The following is an 18,075-nucleotide window of genomic DNA, read 5'->3' as shown; positions in this document are numbered from 1 at the left end:
CCCAGGCCGGCCAGCCGTGCGCCTTGATGCCCGAACCTGCCCGCCGAGCAGGGAACTCCTCGCACGGGGTTCCCGTCACACATGGAAGTGTGCAGCCGTCAGCCATCCGGGAGGACTAGGGGGACCTCTTGGGGAGTCAGAGAAGGGCCCCTGGAGTAAGAATCATTTAAATTAAAAACAAAAGGACAAGTAGGACCTAGTGAAGATGGGGGGCCGTGTAATGGGCCAGGCAGGGCACGTGTCCAGGCAGAGGAAAAGGCACCAGCCAAGGCCAAGAGGACTGGGAATAAAAAAGACAGCTCAGTGAGTCAGAGCAGCAGGGGCACTGGTAAACTGAGGCTCTCGGGGTTTTCCAGAGGAAGAGGACGGGATAGCTAGCCGGGACACAGCCGCCCTGAGCAGGGGCTAGAGTCCGGAGGCCACCACGAAGAAAGAGAGGCTGACCCGAGGCTCCGAAACACACGGGAAAATGCCTCCAGCTTCCAGAAATAGCATCATAATTAAGAGGAAAATAATACTGGTGGGTGACCAGACAGTACCAAAACTTGTGCCCACTTTGTTTTTCCTGAGCAATCTTTGCTAATTAATTCTTAAAGATTCACACACTGGGATTAAAACACTCAGCTACAGAAGCCAAACTGATCAATACCTTTCCAGGCTAATGGAGGGGCCGGAGGCAGGGTGCGGCTTCAGCCCAAGGTAGAACCAAGGGCATTCCAGGAGTGGGGAGCGGTCCCAAAGGCGTAGAGCCCCCCAAGGCATCCCAGGCCCATGCTGGCCAGCGGATGGTGACATCAAACACTGTCACACCTGGCAGGGGTGCTGCTGAAACCTTGAGGGAGCCAGAGATGCTGGAAGCCAGGGGGAGCTTGAGGCTGCCCTGGTGGGATGCATGGTGGTGTCCGGGGAGGGCAGGACCAGAGGCCCGAGCGTGGGGACACCCGGCTAACCCTACAAACACTGGTTAAGGGGGTGGGTCCATCTTTGAATGTCTCCGTGGGGGGCATGAACGCTTCATATGACTGACTCCATGGTGGGTAGAAAGGAATGACACTTGGAACCAGAGCATCTGACTCTCCGTTCTGCCACTGTTCAGCCAGTGGCCTGGGGCCAGACAGGACATGACTCGCAGCTTGGTGGCCACTCTCCAACGGGGCTGACCACACACAGGAAGCCTCAAGAGCCACACATAGGTGCTGTGAGGATCCCCTGAAGCTGTGTGGGCACAGACCTCAGGGGCAGGAGGGAGCTCTCCTCTACAGGCCCCCAGCCACCGAGTTGAGATGGTGTCCTTAGCGTTCCTAGAGGCCACAGGAGACGTGGGAGCACAGCAGGCCGGGAAGCAGCTCTGGGCCACACCCCAGGTCAGAAAGACTGTCCTCCCAGTCAACATGACCAGAAGCTGCAGAGCCGAGCAGATGCCTCCAGAAGGATTGTGTGAGGCCAGGTGGGGGGCAGCCACTCAACCTCGAGGCTTCAGACCAGGGAAGGCCCGTTTGCAAGAGCGCCTTTGCAGAGAGAGCAGGGGAGGCTGGAGGCCGTGCGGAATAACTAATTAATGATGGTAAAGTATTGTGGAAGGGAAAGCGCTGCATAACCGCTAAGTGGTGGGGTTATTATTATTCATGCAATATTCATACCATGCTCTTCAGCCTCTGAGAAGCTCCGCTCCGCAGTCCTCGGGGACCAGCTGAGGGAAGCATGTGCCCCGGGGGCGGGGCTGTGGGAGGACAGCTGGCCTGGCCCACGGGGAAAGGCCCATGACACTGCAGCCGAAACGGCAACCCCCAGCCAACATGAAAGCCCGGGGTTTGGGCGACACCCCTCCACCTGCCTCCATCTACCAGGACCAAGGTTCTCTGAGCCCTACTGTGTGCCAGAGTCTGTGCCGGGCATTTCTTTTTCAAGGCAGCTCCTAACATTTGCAGAGTCAAGGGCATGCCACAGTCTAAATATTTAAAAGTTAGATGCCCGTCCACACATGGCCCAGCCCGCTTCCCCTCAGGGCCCTGCAGTCCACTCTCCAGGCATCATCTTTCCGAGGGGGAGGCTCAGCCCTGCCGAGGGCCCAAAGGCTGGCTGGCTGGTCTTTTGGGCAGAGCGGGAGGAAGCGGGGCCTGGGCTAGGCCTCCTGGATGTGAGGATGCTGCAGGACAGGGCCTGGCCTTCCACCCAACACCTCGATTTCCCCCCTGGACTTCCGGCCAGCGCTGAGGCGTGCCTCCCCAGCTAACCTGCCACGTGGAGGAAGGAAGTGAGATTTTCTGGCTATCTGCCAAGGAATGCCTGTTGGTCACTGAAATAAGAGCCGTCCCTCTCTTGCTGTCTAGTTCCCAGGCCCCCACAAGGCTGGGTTTCCTCCCTGGACAGACCACCCTCACTTTTGGGGGCCCGGTACACACACAAGTCCCCCTCCCTTATGGATGCGCGCTGACCCAGTTCCTGAACTTCTAAAACACTTTATGACAAGACTAGAAAGAAAAAGTATGTGTGATATGGGGGCCTTTTAAAGCCAGAGTACGGACAGGGGCCTTTCTCTTAGAGGCCTTGGTCCTCATCTCTCCAGGGAGCCCCGGCAGGTGAGGGGCCATCTCAGGGTCACACACCTGAATAAGAGACTCCTGGGTTGGAGCCCGGGTCAGCCTGGCTCCAGGAAAGGGTCTCACGCTGGCACACAGGCTGGACAGTGGCTCCAAGTTGACCACGGTTTCTTCATGTGTCACATGTGGCTCAATGACTAGGGTTCATACGCAGCTTGGAAGGATCTCTGTTCATAGTGCCCCCAGGTCAGCTCAGGGATCCTCTCGGAGTGTCTCCAGAGCCTTCCCCGGATCAGCCCCATCCAACATTGTGTTCTGTGGGGCAAAACCTGGGCCAGCCACAAGCTATGACAGACACCAGAACCTCCGACCTCAGGCCACATGCTGCTTCCAACGGGGAAGCGAGTAGGAGGCGTGCGAGGCGGCCCACAAGCCAGCAGGCCCTGCTGGTGTGGCCCTGGACAAAGCCAGCCTGTCTGCCCTCTCCCAGGAAGTCTGCCTTCAGCCAGTGCACCGGCTATGCTGCAGCTGGCCAGCTCTCCTCCAAGGCTGTGGCAAAGCCCTGCAGGACGAGGCCCACCGTCCTCCCCACGGCTCACCAAGCCCTGTTCCTCTGCTGGCCCGCGCTCGCCTCTCAGCCTCAGCCCGTATTCCCCTCCACTCCGGCTACCCTGGCGCCTATGCCTTGGCAAGGGCTGTCCTCTCTTCTTAGAACTCCATCCTTCCCGTCCCCACCAGATTCGTTCCTGCGCAAAGTGCCTGCAGACTGGCTCCCGGAAGTGGAGGGTCTACTCCAGGCATGAATCAACCCACAAACAAGTACTGTGGCTGGGCATTTGCAGGGCCGTGGCCTGGCAAGACCAGATCTTTGCCCCGACAGAAGTGACACTACAGAGGGGACAAGATCCCAAACAGGCAGCCATGAAGACAGATACTCTACTAGGATAGTGAGGGGCTCTGGAAGAGAGTCTCGCCCAGGGCCCTAGGGAGGAGGAGCACGGATCCCGCACAGAGCAGACGATACGTGAGGAGAAGGCTTCAAGGCTGGACCAGAACTTGACAGCTATTCCATGGAGCTGAAGAGCAGAAGCCTGGGGTGGGGCACATGATGGGGCTGGGAAGGGCCTGTGGTCACAGTGAACACTTTGGTCTGCCCAGGTAGCAGTGGGAAACTGTTAAAGGATTTTAGCCAGGCAGGGGCATAATCAGCTCCCACTCACTATGACTCCTCCTCCAGGAAGCCCTCCTGAACACCCTAGTTTGGATCAGGGGCTTTTTCTCTGTCTCCCTCCACGTTCCGTTCACCTCAGCACCTAAGACACCACATTGCACTGTCCTTCCTGTAGACTGTCAGCTCCTTCAGATCAGGGCTTGACTTTGTGCCACAGCAGAGGCTGATAAAAATCAGTATTTGCTTACTAAGGAGAAAGCTCTGACGTCCGTGGGTCCCAGTATCATAGGGGGGCCCCAGAGCCCAGCTCCAGGCCTGTCACCTCTTCCCTGGAACAGCAACTTCCTGACAACATGGCCCAAAGGTCTGCATGGGTTTTTGAGGGGGTGCAGCCAGGTTCCAGGCAGAAATTCCCCAGCTGCTCATCCGTTTTGTTCAGACGAGCAGGAGAGAGCAAGCCAGTTCATCTTACTGAGAACCATTAGCCCGTTATTTAATGGAATCAAATTTAATAAAAGGAGCAGTTCAGGCAATTCTGGAGGATAAATGAGGGTCTGGATGTGACAGAGATGCTTACACTGACTTTAAAGAGGAAGCACAAGTGGTTTAATTTGGAAGTGAGTGAAAAAGTCTGCTGATCTGTGTGATGGCCACACCAGCTCCCATCCAGGGTTCAGGGACCACCGGGAATTCCCAGCAGGCACTTTGCTGAGGTCACCACACTGCCCTTACCTGACAGCATTTTCTTCCCTCAGGTTCCCCCAGGATCAGTGCTGTGTGTCTGGGAGATGTTAAGGAGCCCAGAAGGCCCTCCCCCAAAGAGCTTCCTCCAAATCGCCCATCCGCCAGGCCCTTTACAACTCATTTCAGACCTCCGTTTCTGGAAAGACAGACCAGGCTTACTTTTCCCTATTCTTCTCACTAAATATAGCTTAAAACCTAGATATTATATAAAAACACAAGAAGATCTTGAAAGATGGAGAGAAGAAGGCAAACGGGCTGAGGACCTTGGGAGCCCCACTGGACGCAGCATATGGCCCGAGGTCGAAGTATGGCCATCACAGCTCATAAAAATAGAGTCAACAAAGCAGACTTTCATTCTCCACTAAGATTTCTAAATTCTGTTTGACAGTTTAGGCTAAAAAATAACATGTCTAAAGTAGTTCTCAATATATGTAGAGGAAATATTTAAGAGAGGAAAGGGACATAGAGATACAATTTCCACTTTTCACTCGAGCTGTTAGAATGTTGATGACAGTAGATGGTGATACGTTATGTATATATAACGTAAGACCTACGACAACCACTGACAAGGCTATGAAAAGAAATATGTTCAAAAACACTACAGACAAATCAAACGGAATTCTAAAAAATGTTCCAGTAACACACAGGAAAGAAGGAAAAAGAGAAACAACAGAGACCAAGGAGAAATCAAAATATAGAGTGGCCGACTGAGAGCCCCAACATATCAAGAACTACATGAAATGTAAATTACTTATATCAACCAATTAAAAAACAGGTTTGCAAAGTTTATTTAAAAAATAATCAAACCATATGCTGTCTACAAGAAGCTCACCCCAAATACGACATAGATAAGTAGAAATTAAAGAATGAAAAAAGAAATCCATGTAGACATTAACAAAAAGAAAGAGGAATGATTATATTTGTATCAGATACATTGCAGAGCACAGAAAATCAGTAGGGCCAGCGATATGACATGACATTATATTACATTACATAATGATAAAAGAGTCAATCCACCAAATAGATGCGGTAATCCTAAATCACTATAATCAAACAACGGAGCTATAAAATATGTGAATCAAAAACCGATGACACCGAAAGGAAAAATAGATAGATGCACAACCACACTTAAAGGCTGCAATAGCCCTCTCTCAACAATCGATAGAACAACTAGACAGAAAATCAGTAACGATATAAAAAAATTCAACCATACTATCACACAACAGGACCCAACACCAGCAGACTACCCATTCTCTTCACTTAAATAAGATATATCAAGATATCTAGACTATCTTCTGCATCAAACATCAACAAAATTAGAATAATTTCCACCATCCAAAGCGTGATCACAAAGAACTCAACTGGAAATCAACAATAGAAAGACAACAGGAAATTTTCCAAACACTTGGAAAGTAACGATAATTCTACAAAATCCATGGGTCAAAGAGGAAGTCCCAAGGGAAATCAAAATAGTTATTAACTAAATGAAAATGAAAACACACGTATCAGAATTTGTGGGCATAGCTAAAGGGGTGCTGGGAGGGCAATTTATAGTAAGTACTAAATGCTTACGTTAGGAAAGAGGTAGTCTTTGAACAATAATCTCTCACTTGAAGAAACCAGAAGAACATCAAAATAAAGCCAGAACACGCAGAAGGAAGTAAGTACTAAAGACGAGCAAAAATCAATGAGTTTCAAAACACAGAAAATAATAGAGAAAATGAGTGAAACAAAAAATCCGATTCCTTGAAAAAATCAAACTGACAAGCCTCTAACAAGACTGACAAGGGAAAAAAGAGAGATGACACCAGTACCAGACGTGAAGCAGGACTATCACTACAGGTCTTACAGACTATCAGAAGGGTAACAAGGGAATACTATAAAAACCGGGTGGCTTAGGGCACCTGGGTGACGGAGTCAGTTAAGCATCCAACTCTTGGTTTCAGCTCAGGTCATGATCTCAGGTTCCCGAGATCAAGCCCCATGATGGTCTACACACTCCGTAGGGAGCCAGCTTGAGATTCTCCCTCCCTCACCATCTGCCCATCCTCCCCATGTGTGCCCCCTCTCTCTCTCATAAATAAATAAATCCTTAAAAAAAAAAAAACCTGGTAACTTAGATAAAATGGGCCAATTCCTCAAAAAGTAACAACTGTCACAACTCACCCAGTATGAAATAGATACTTTGAATAGCCCTATACAATTAAGGAAATTGAACTCATTATCTACAAACCCCAAGAAAGAAATCCACAGGCCCAGACAGTTTCAGGGGAGAATTCTAGCAAATGTTTAAAGAAAGATTAACACCAATTATGCACAATCCCATCCAGAAAATAGAAGAGAAAGGAACACTTCCTAACACATTTTATGAAGCCAACATTACCATGACATTAAAACCAGAGAAAAAATGGTGCAAAAAAAAGACAACTACAGATCAAAAACCCTTAGCAAAATATTATCAAGTAGAATTCAGCAAAATAAAAGAATTACAGATCATGACCAAGTGGAGTCTATTCAAGGATGCAAGGCTGGTTTGATATTGAAAAATCCATCAGTGCAATCCACCATGTTAACAAACAACAGAATAATAAAATCATATGATCATATTGAGTGATGCAGGAAAAGCAGCATTTCATAAGATTTTAAACCCACTTATGACAAAAATTCTCGGGAAACTAGGAAAAGAAAGAAACGCCATCAACTTCATAAAGAATCTACAAAAAATCCCACAGGTAACATCATACTTAATTATAAGAAACAAGATGTTTTCCCACCAAGATCAAAGATAAGGCAAAGCTATTTGCCATCACCTTATCTGTTCAACATAGTACTGGAAGTTCCTGCCAGTCCAATAAGGCAAGAAAAGGAAATTAAAATGGCATACCATTCAGAAAGGGAAAAATACGACCATTTGCAGATCATGGTCCACATAGAAAATCCCAAGGGATCTAAAAACTAACTCCTAGAATTAATAAGTGAGTTCATGAAGGTGGTGGAATAGAAGATTGACATACACAAATCAATTCTACTTCTATATACTTACAGTTACACATAGAAAGAGAAAATTTAAATACAATACAATTTATTATCACCCCCCCCCCAAATATTTAGATGTAAACCTAATAATACATGTGCAGGTCTCACATATCTAAAAATCCACATGGTGATGAGAGAAATAAAAAAGAATCTTAATAAATGGAAATACAAACCATCTTCAATAAAGATGTCAACTCTCCCCAAACTGATCTATAGATTTAAGGTAATTCCTATAAAAATCCTTGCAAGATTTTTTTGTTGATGTAGATGAGATTATTCTAAAATTTACGTGGAAAGTTTAAAGGAAAAAGAATCGCTAAAAGCCTTTTTTGAAAATGAAGAATATAGTAGGAGGAATCACTGTACCATCTCGAAACTTACATACCCACAGAAATCAGAACTGTGTGGTATTCACAGAGGGACAGATCAATGGAAAAGAAAAGATGACCCAGAAATAGTCCACACGAGTATGACCAACTGATTTTGGACAAGGGAGCAAAATCAATTCAATAGAAAAGGGTCGTTTTTTCCACCAATGGTGCTGAGCAATTGAATATCTATAAGCAGCAACAGTAACAGTAAAGTAGGCTGAGCTAAATTCACCAGTGAAGTCCAAGTGGATCACAGATTCAAACGTAAAATATAATGCCATGCAACTTTGTGAAAGGTGAAATAGAAATAGGGTGATTTAAAAGGGATCCACGAGGCCATTATGGAGATGGGCCTTATGCACGTCCTCGCTGGGTAGAACCATGAACTTTTGAACTGGGTCAGACTGCAGATATTGCAAGGACTCAGCTGGAACACCTACATCTTGCTAAGAGAAGTTAAGAGAAGGCTTAGTGATAGTCTTAGCAACCGATAATATTCAGTCAAGGTTACTTTTCTGCTCCCAACACCAATCAAAACTCTTTGTGAATAACATACAAGCATTCCCTTTGTCTTCAGAAACCCTTGACTTCTGTCCCCTGGGGGGAAAGGGAGGTGCACTATTTATTTTGTTGCCCAAAACTTCTGTGTTCCTGAGTTACAATTACAAGGCCCCCAATTAATGATTTTGTTTTTATTTTAGCTCAGCCTTTTCTTTGCTTTTCTTTCTTTTTTTTTTTTTAGTTGACAACCTTTAAGAGAAAACAAAAGATAAAATCTTGGGGACTTAGGGCATGAGCGGTGAAAACTTCTCAGACGTGCTAACAAAAGCATGATCCATAAGAGAAAAAAATATCAGTAAATTAGACTTAATTAAAATTAAGTACTTTTGTTCTGTGAAAATTCCTGTGAGGAAGATGAAAAGACTAGCTAGAGACGGGGAGAAAATATTTTCAGATCACCTATTTGACAAAGGACTCATATCCAGAAAATATTAAGAACTCTTTTTTTTTTCTTGAAGATTTTATTTATTTATTTGACAGAGAGAGAGACAGCCAGCAAGAGAGGGAACACAAGCAGGGGGAGTGGGAGAGGAAGAAGCAGGCTCCCACCAGAGCAGGGAGCCCAGTGTGGGGCTTGATCCCAGGACCCTGGGATCACGCCCTGAGCGGAAGGCAGACGCTTAACACTTGAGCCACCCAGGCGCTCTTATATTAAGAACTCTTAAAATTCAATAGTAAAGGAAAAACCAAGCAAACCAACTAAACCAATTAGAAAACCGGGAAAAGTCATGAAGAGAATGCCGGCTTGATCAGGACATTTCTCCTCACCTTCCTGGGGTCCTCCCTTTTTCCTTTATGTTTCACTGACTTTCTGAGTGACCCCACTGTTCTGTTTTCTTTTGTTACATGTGATAAATTGTTGCACAGCAAAGGAAAATGAACATGTCAAGAATTCTCTCTTCCTGGAATCCACTCACTGCATGATTGTGAACCATTGTCTTGGCAGGAATCTGAAACAGGGGAAAAGCTGTCAGGAAAGATTTTTACAAAGATCTCAGGGACTAAGAGCCAAGGAATAAAGTGATGACTTTGACTTGTAAGATAAAAACGAATTTAATTCTCTTTACCCCGGCCTCTGCCATCTTTTCATTATAAATTAAGGGGGGGGGGAAGCCTCTGCTTTCTCCAATAACTCTGGCTCTTTCAATGAAGAATGTTTTAGGCACTGGAACATAATTAAAGTGATATTGTATTTCTTTTATTATCACGATTATAATAATACATAGATTTCAGCGGGTGCTTTCCAACAGAATTAAAACGGAGACAGATGGCTGAATTTTGGTTGGAATTAAGAGTCCATAGGAATGTTTTATCTGGCAGCCTTTTAAAAAGGAAGGAGCAAACCTCTAAGAAAATACCTAGAAATTTCACCAGATATTTTCAATAGCTATTCTTAGAGCAATATTTTAGCAAAATTTAACAATATTGATCGGTTGATAGTTAAGTGGCAAATAATTTATTTAGAATTGTGACAACCTAATCCAAAATCTAGCTGTAAGTCTTTTGTCATCATGTCAAAAGAACACGAGCCTTTCTCAGATAGATATCTTCTGCTTCCAAATGTGAAGCCCTTCAAAGGACCCAAGAGCAGTTATGCGTTGTCTAATACAGAATGGATAACTGAAATCATTAGAATATCAGGCAAACTCCAACATGAGGAATGCTACAAAAGAAAAGGAGGTGGAAGCTTGTAAAATACCAGTGTCATAAAAAACAAAGGCTGAGATGTTCCAGGTAAAGAAGGTTAAAGAAACAAGGTTACCAAGTGTAACATCTGCCCCTCCACTGGCGCCTTTGCTGAGCACAGTGACGGCTGCGAAGGGCACTGGTGGGTCCAGTGAAAATACTGGACTGTGATACATTGTGTGAAGGTATTTGGTCCATGATAACTTTCTTGATGTTGCTAACCGTGCTGTGGTTATGCAAGATATTGTTTCTATCCTTAAGAAATACACACTAATGTATTTAGGAGTTAAAAAAAAACCCATGATATATACAACTTACTCTCAAATGGCTCTGAAAAAAAGATGTGTCTCTCTTTCTATATATATAGAAGTATATATATTTATATCCTCATTCGTTTTGTATAAATATATCTCTCTAGAGAGATAACATAAGAGAAAAAAGCAAATGATGTAATTTGATTAAGAAATCGGCAAACCATACGGGTGCTCTTTGTATTATTATTGCAATTTTTCTTTAAGTTTGAAATGCTCTTGAAATAAAAGAATGAGAGAACAGTTTAAAAAGTCATGTCAGTTTTCCATGATGACACTACTTTCTATTCTCAATTGGGAGGCAGTTTGGTATTAGAGCTAAAAGTACAGGTTTTCAGCATCGAACTGTTTGCATTTGAATCCCCGCATTTCCACTCACCTGCTATGTGACCTCTGATAAGCTACTTTATCATTTTGTGCCTCAGGTTTCTCATCTGTTCAATGGGCATGATGATAAGAGCATCTGCTTTGTGGGCTGTTGGTGAGAAACAAATGAGATCTACGTAGAAGTGCTGGGCGAGGCACCCTGCTCAGAATCAGCTCTCAGCAAGTGGGCTTTGATGTTGCTTTCAAGGAAAGCAATCTACGTGCAAGAGAGAAGGTGTAGTAAGAGCCAAGCTGAGTTTCATGTCAAAGAAAAAGAAGAGGGAGGAGAAGGAGAAGAAGGAGGAGGAGGAGGAGGAGGAGAAGGAAGTGAGGAAGAAGAAGAAAGAGGATAGGAAGGGAACTTATCGACAAATTATCAAGAGTCATAAGCTACAGTGAATACAGCGGTGTGGCCTGACTCAACACAGACAGACACAAAGAGCGGCACAGAATGGGAATCCCACTAACGGTTCAAATATGCATTGAATGGGTGCAAAATAGAAGAAGCCCTGCAAAGCAGGGGGAAAGGAAAGACTGTGAAATAAATGATATGAAGACAATTGAAGTTTCAGATAGGAAAAAAAACTAAAACTAGATCCTTTGTTTTGGACATACTCAAAAATAAATTCCAAATAAATTAAAGGTGCAATCATGGAAAATGCAACCACTTTAAATTAAAAAAACAAAAGTTTCTTCGACAAGAGAGAAAAACCAGACACAACTCAAGTCAAAGAATAATAAATGTGATTGTATCCCATTTAGAGACTTCTGCAGAGCAAAGGATGCCACAAAGATAAAAGATAAGCAACATACCGAGACAGGATATATGCAACACATGACAGAGCCAAATAATTAATATCCAGAAAAAATACATAAAAGACCAATAATGAAAGAAAACCACAGGAAATTTACAGAAAAAGAAACCTGGCTGTCTGATAGACAGAGGGAAAATGGTTATTCTCACCAGTAGTCAGGAACGTGCAACCTAAAAACTTGGAGATAATATTTTACAACTCTGATTGGCAAAAGACGAGAAGTCTGACACAATTGAGTATTACTAAACCCGTAGGGGGACAGAGAGGTCCAGATCCCGCTAATGGAGAGCAATTTGGCAATATCCAATGAGAGGAGAATTGGGCATACCCATGACAGCAATACCTCTTCCAGATTGTCTCCCAGAAAACAGCTGCACAGGGCTTCTAGAAGATGGGGCTGAGAAGGCTCATTGCAGCATCAGCGACCGTGCAACAAGTAAGGACGACCAAAATTTGGTCAGCACCAGAAGGTACAACTAAATTATGATGTAGTGTTTCAACAGGATCGTGTAGGGAGTTGAAACAGATACGTGTGATCTGTCTGATCAGCGTGGGGCGCTAAGGCAGCATGTTGAGTAGGCTGTGGTGACATTTATGTCACACGTTGAACCCCTAGAAAGCAACACAGGAAGGAGGCACGGTCAAAGCAGGGGTGCTCTTGCCTCCGGAGGAAACAGGAAAACAAGACAGAAGAGGGGAGCCCAAAGGGCATTAACTCCATTCCTGACATTCTATTTCTTTGATGGAGATATTGATTTATCTACTTTCAAATACATGTATCTAAAAAAACAGCCAAATTTTAAAATGCATTAATTTGAGGTGTTGGGTCCATGAATATTGGTTACATCGATGTCAGTCTTAAAAATGATTTTAGAATATTAGAAAACTGGTTTTCCTAAAACTCTCCAACTATTCTGTGTGCGGGAAATAGTGGCTCATGCAGGCCTGGTCGCACGGGAGTCACTAGGGAGAGATGTCCCTCTTCCTCCCGTATCCCCGAGAGCCCTCATGCACAGCTCTCGCATATGCCCTGGGGTGACTGGCCTGGTCACCTGCCCTCTATTAGTAGCTGTCACTAGGTAATCCCCCAGGTTCCCTTCACCAGTTTGTAAAGGAAAAGCTCAATTATTTCTTAAAACTTTCAAAGGCTCTCATGCTTTTTTTTGGTGCATAGAAATTTATTTATTTGGTATTAAGAATATATATGATCATTATGAAAAATGTCAATATAAAGAAACAAAAAGATGCCTCATGATCCTATTTCTTAGAAAGAATAAAAAGAAACTATTAACAGTTTGCTCTGTTTCCTTCTAGTCAATTCTTGGACAGGCAAGCAAACACATGCGAAATACAATTCCATACCGATACCACTGTAACTACCACTTTGTCACTTCTCCTCTGCCCATGTCAGTTCTGACAAAGTTATGTCTTTCATGTAAACATATTGGATATCGTTGGACACATTCGAGTTGTATTGGTTTAGCCAGATTCCAACTGAAAATCATTTCTTTCTGGTTTCTACTGGGGTCAGCCATGCTGAATAATATTCTTAAATATTTAGGGGAGCTTTTACCCAATTATTTCATCAGGATGAGTTCTCGAAGGTGGAATTTCTGGGTAAAAGGCTGTGAACAGCTTGCATTTTGCTACATATTGTCACATTGCCTCCTGAGAAGATTGGGTCGATCCATGTTCCAAATATCCGATAGTGAGTGCTTACCTCCTGTCCAACACTAGCTCCGGCTTTAAATGTGGGCACAGACTGAGTTCTCTCAATAGCCCTGTGAGGTTGGTACAACCGTTATCCCCAAGCTACAGATGAGAAAACTGAGCACGGTGAGGATGGACAGCCCGCCCAAGCTCCCGGGGCTGGTTAAACAGCAGAAGAAAATGAACAGTCAGGCTGTTGAGAGCAAGGCACACAGTCCTAAACACTACTGTCTCTACCAATAGCATCGGAAAACGCTAACTGGCTGTGATGCCTTGACCAGCTAATTAAAACCTCAACCTTAAAATGCAGATCATGGCGAGACTTATTTCATGAAGTTGTAGTAGGGACGGAAAGAGCTAACGTTAAGTGTTTAAGAGAGTATGCAGCAGGACGGAAGCACTCAAAAATGTTACAGGTTACTCTTTCTTTTATTATTTGGGACCTTGAGCATTTTCAAGACTTAGCCTTTGTTTGTAATTCTTCAGCAAGCTGCCTGATTGTATCATATGCACATTTTTTTTCCACTGGATTTCTTAAATTTAACTTCCTTCCCCCACCCCTCTGCCAGGACAGACTGGTCTGTCTATCTAGATAGGGCAAAAGCAGAAACAGGTTAAGACGCCTGCCACCTTCTGCCACGTTAACTGAGCACACTTTGCATTTTCTGCCCTGAACACACTTCGTTTGTGCCTGCTGGTTCTAACCACCCCTCGTTGCCACTGCCGCTGGTTACACGTGCCCATTTCCAGGTGTAAACTGGTAGATGCCCTCTGCCTGGCATGCTAACTCCAGGAAGCCACGGTCTTTGTTCACTCTGGTCTGGATATAGGCTTCAGAGAGTCCTGCCCATGGGAATAGCATTGCCCATGTCTGGGATACAAGCTACTGCTTCCTCAGACAGAAGATCAGATCTGGAGATGGACTGCCTGCCTTCCAGGCTTGACCCAGTGCAAGTTCTGGGAAACAGTATCTCTGTGCAGATGAGGAACATTTGTTGCCTTTTTAAGAAATAACAGTTAATGTCAAAGCAGATTTTGCAAAGTGCGTGTCTCTTTCATCTGTTTATCTCTGTCTCTACCTATCATTCTAACCATCACTCTGTGCCTTGATCTTTATCTCTCTTGATTTTTCCTCTCCGTCTGCTTCTCTGCTCTTACAGTTCTCCCTCTATATCCGGCCCTGCTTCTCTACTAGTCCCTGCCTTTCTCCCTTCTTCCTTCTTTTGATGCACAGAATTAAAGATGACTTCAAAAAGCCGGGATACCTCTGGGAGCCTCCTCCACTTCCTAATAAGACTGCTTCACTGCTAACTACGGAGAAGCATCCATATATGTACATTTTCTCATTTGATGTAATTATTTTGGGTTGACTTAATTAAATCGAACTTAATTTGCATACAATCCTAGAAGATATGCATTATTATCCCCCCTTTTATGGGTTCACAACCTGAGAGAGGGTCTAAGAAGCTTGCTGCTGTCAGCAATGGAGCCATGACTCAAAGCCAGATTTGTCTAGGTCCCAAGCCCAAAGCTCTTTCTACCACGTGACCCTTTCCTGTTCTCCTCTGGCCCAGAAGCATTTGTCGGTTGCAGCTGGAATGAGGCAGAAAAAAGCATTGCTCACTGTCTCATGTCTCAAAATGAGAGAAGCCGTCTATCCAAAGGGACACATCTGTGCTTGAGGGATCCCACTCACCCCTGCCACGCGAGAGTCCCGTCCACCCCATCTCTGCATTCCTCACTCACCCAGGAGAAGGAGGAGGGCTCTCAGCATGTTGGCCCCCGAGCCCATGCTGGCTCTGCTTTCCTGTCTCCTCTCCGAACAGGGACTGCAGGCTGTGTGACCCAAGGCTGAGAGGGACAGGAGCACAGACACGTGACAGACAAGGAGGAAGCTGCCTCCACGGCCAAGAGGCGGCTCAGTTCCTCTTGGCTCCGTCAAAGGGCAGGGCTGAGGGACGCCCCTGTTGTCCTGGTTCTGTCATCCGTGGAAGGGAGCTAGCCCACGAGGAAGGCTCCCTGAGGCTTTTGGGGGTGCTGGTTATCACCCCACCTATCTCCTTTAACCCATCCCCCACTACCACCACACATACACAGCATGGAACGGAAGTGCCCCTGGGGGCAGATTTTTGCCCAAAGACCCAGGCTGCTAAGTCTCGGAGGGGGGGGTGGGCAAAGCTGGTCAACATGGATGTCCAGGTCCTACAGCAACCCCCATGGCCTTGCGTCAGGGATGGAAGGCCCCCCAACAGCCCTCAGTGCATGCACCCCAGTCACTGTTTCCTGTGCCTTGCACGCCTCTCAGTCTGGGGAGGTGGACTCTCTTCTCAGAATAACATTTTTAATGTGCAAAATAAAGTAGCTAGGATCAGAAAAGAAACCAGTTATACTGAAATACACTTATCAAAATATCGAGAAAGCTGACTTACGATATGGAAATATTTGTGCTTCTTTCTCTGCACCGTGAACGGCAAGATCTAGCCCAGGTGCAGTATGTCCACAATCTTGACACCATGACAAACGCAAACGATATTTAGAGACGTCTGTACCAGCTGGAATGTGCAGGAAAGAACCCGCAGTTGCTATAGCAATAAGTCACCCGTGTGGCAACACCGCGTGGCTTATTGGTTACCCTCACATTAGAAAGACACATCAAGCTTCCATTAGGGGTTCAAGGACAAGGATGTGATTTTTTCCCATCCACGTTCACAGACCCCACATTAAGCCCCTTATGCTGGAAGACCCTTGGTTCTCAACAGGCTCAAACCAACAGATGTGGGGCCACATGTTTCCATACTTCGCCTTGACACTTGCCTGACAGTCGAGCCACCGACTCCAACGTGCAAGAAGCCTCACTTTTAAAAACGTACAGCCACTTAACGACACGCGTTGAGCCCCGTCCAGATGAGCGGACAGCGGTGAGCCTCTTCTCATCCTCGAGCTTCCTCGGCCAAATCCCTAACCCAGCTAACTCGCTGAGCACGGTTGTCCCTCTGAGCCTCACGCAAGTGACGGACATGAGCGGAGCAGGCTGTTTGTGAGAAAAGCCGTTTGCTTCGTGTTGGTTCCTTAAGGTTCCATCCTTCTATCCAGACACACTTTATTTCATCCGAAACACTTTGGGTCAGTCTTCACCTACACCAGGAAACATATTCCCTCTTGCTTCTCCTGAGACGTGGGAACTTTTTAAACTTTTACCCCACTTTTTTTTTCCTTTTTTAAAATTTACATTCAATTAGCCAACATATAGTACATCACTAGTTTCCGATGTAGAGTTCAGTGATTCGTCAGTTGTGTATAACACCCAATGTCATCACATCGCACGCCCTCCTTAATGCCCATCACCCTGTTACCTCATCCCCCCACCTCCCCTCCAGCAACCCTCAGTTTGTTTCCCAGAGTCAAGAGTCTCTAGTGGTTTGTCTCCCTCTCTGATTTCTGCCCATTCAGTTTTCCCTCCCTTCCCCAACTGTCCCCTGCACTATTTCTTATATTCCACGTATGAGTGAAACCACATGATAATTGTCTTTCTCTAAATGACTTATTTCACTTAGCATGATGCCCTTCAGTTCCCTCCATGTTGATGTAAATGGTAAGTATTCATCCTCTCTGGTGGCTGAGTAATATTCCATTGCATATAAAGAAGCATCTTCTTTATCCAGTCATCTGTTGAAGGACATCTCAGCTCCTTCCACAGTGTGGCTATTGTGGACATTCCTCCTATGAACGTTGGGGAACAGGTGCCCCTTCGTTTCACTACGTCTGTATCTTTGGGGTAAATACCCAGTAGTGCGATTGCTGGGTCGTAGGGTAGCTCTATCATTAAAGTCTTGAGGAAACTCCATCCTGTTTTCCAGAGCGGCTGCACCAGCTTGCAATCCCACCAACAGTGTAAGAGGGATCCCCTTTCTCCTCATCTTTGCCAACATTTGTTGTTTCCTGTCTTGTTCATTTTAGCCATTCCAACTGGTGTGAGGTGGTATCTCGTTGTGGTTTTGATTTGTATTTCCCTGATGGCTAGTGATGTGGAGTATTTTTTTATGTATCTGTTGGCCATTTGGATATCTTTTTTGGAGAAGGGTCTGTTCATCTCTTCTGCCCATTTCTTGACTGGATTCTTTGTTTTTGGGGTGTTGAGCCTTTACCTTACTTAGTGGAGATGTTTGTAGGGGATAATTTCACTTCCTGAGCAAACTGCACGAGAATGCCAGCACAAGCCACGTGAGTCATCGCCAGCGGCTGGTGACCGTGCAAGCAGGCCCAGGGCTGCTAGGTGCACAAAGAGGTGCCGTGTTCTGTGCAATCACTTTTTGAAATGTTGGCAACTAATTGTAAAATGTTCTTACATGGGGCAGGTCAAACCAGACAAAACTTATGTAACTTCTGCTCTAAAATACCTCTGGAGGAGCGCCTGGGTGGCTCAGCCGTTAAGTGTCTGCCTTTGGCTCAGGGTGTGATCCCAGGGTCCTGGGATGGAGCCCCGCATCGGGCTCCCTGCTCTGCTGGGAGCCTGCTTCTTCCTCTCCCACTCCCCCTGCTTGTGTTCCCTCTCTCGCTGGCTGTCTCTCTCCGTCAAATAAATAAATAAAATCTTTAAAAAAATAAAATAAAATAGAAATAAAATACCTCTGGAGACGTCTTCTGGGGCTCAACCTTTCATATATAAACCCAGGAAGGGAAGTTCCTGTAGCAACTTCTGCTTTTCACCCCGCCACAACCTCCTGAGACCGGAAAAGGCAGCATCTGCCACCTGCTTGAACGGAG

At 45.5% G+C, this 18,075-nt stretch overlaps 1 protein-coding gene across 7 annotated transcripts in view; it reads right to left on the bottom strand.

Moving 5' to 3' along the window:
* Positions 1 to 15,205, bottom strand: part of TMEM273 (transmembrane protein 273) — a 41,087-nt gene extending 25,882 nt beyond the window's left edge. For 5 of the 7 annotated variants that reach the window (XR_005833191.1, XR_569893.2, XM_008696169.2 and 2 more), the window contains exon 1: positions 15,058 to 15,204. Coding sequence is in view for 4 of the 7 variants with exons in the window: in XM_008696169.2 (XP_008694391.1) it covers positions 15,058 to 15,103 (46 nt within the window). In the remaining 3 variants the exon portion in view is untranslated. Of the gene's footprint in view, positions 1 to 15,057 lie in introns of all 7 variants that reach the window. The other 2 variants (XR_005833192.1, XM_040624163.1) reach the window with 1 other exon arrangement.
* Between the last annotated feature and the right edge of the window lie 2,870 nt (positions 15,206 to 18,075).

Source organism: Ursus maritimus, unplaced genomic scaffold (assembly GCF_017311325.1).
Source record: "Ursus maritimus isolate PB19 unplaced genomic scaffold, ASM1731132v1 scaffold_7, whole genome shotgun sequence".
In the NCBI taxonomy this organism is placed as follows: domain Eukaryota; kingdom Metazoa; phylum Chordata; class Mammalia; order Carnivora; family Ursidae; genus Ursus; species Ursus maritimus.
The sequence above is the reverse complement of the archived record's forward strand: the minus strand, read 5'-3'. Positions and strand labels throughout refer to the sequence as shown.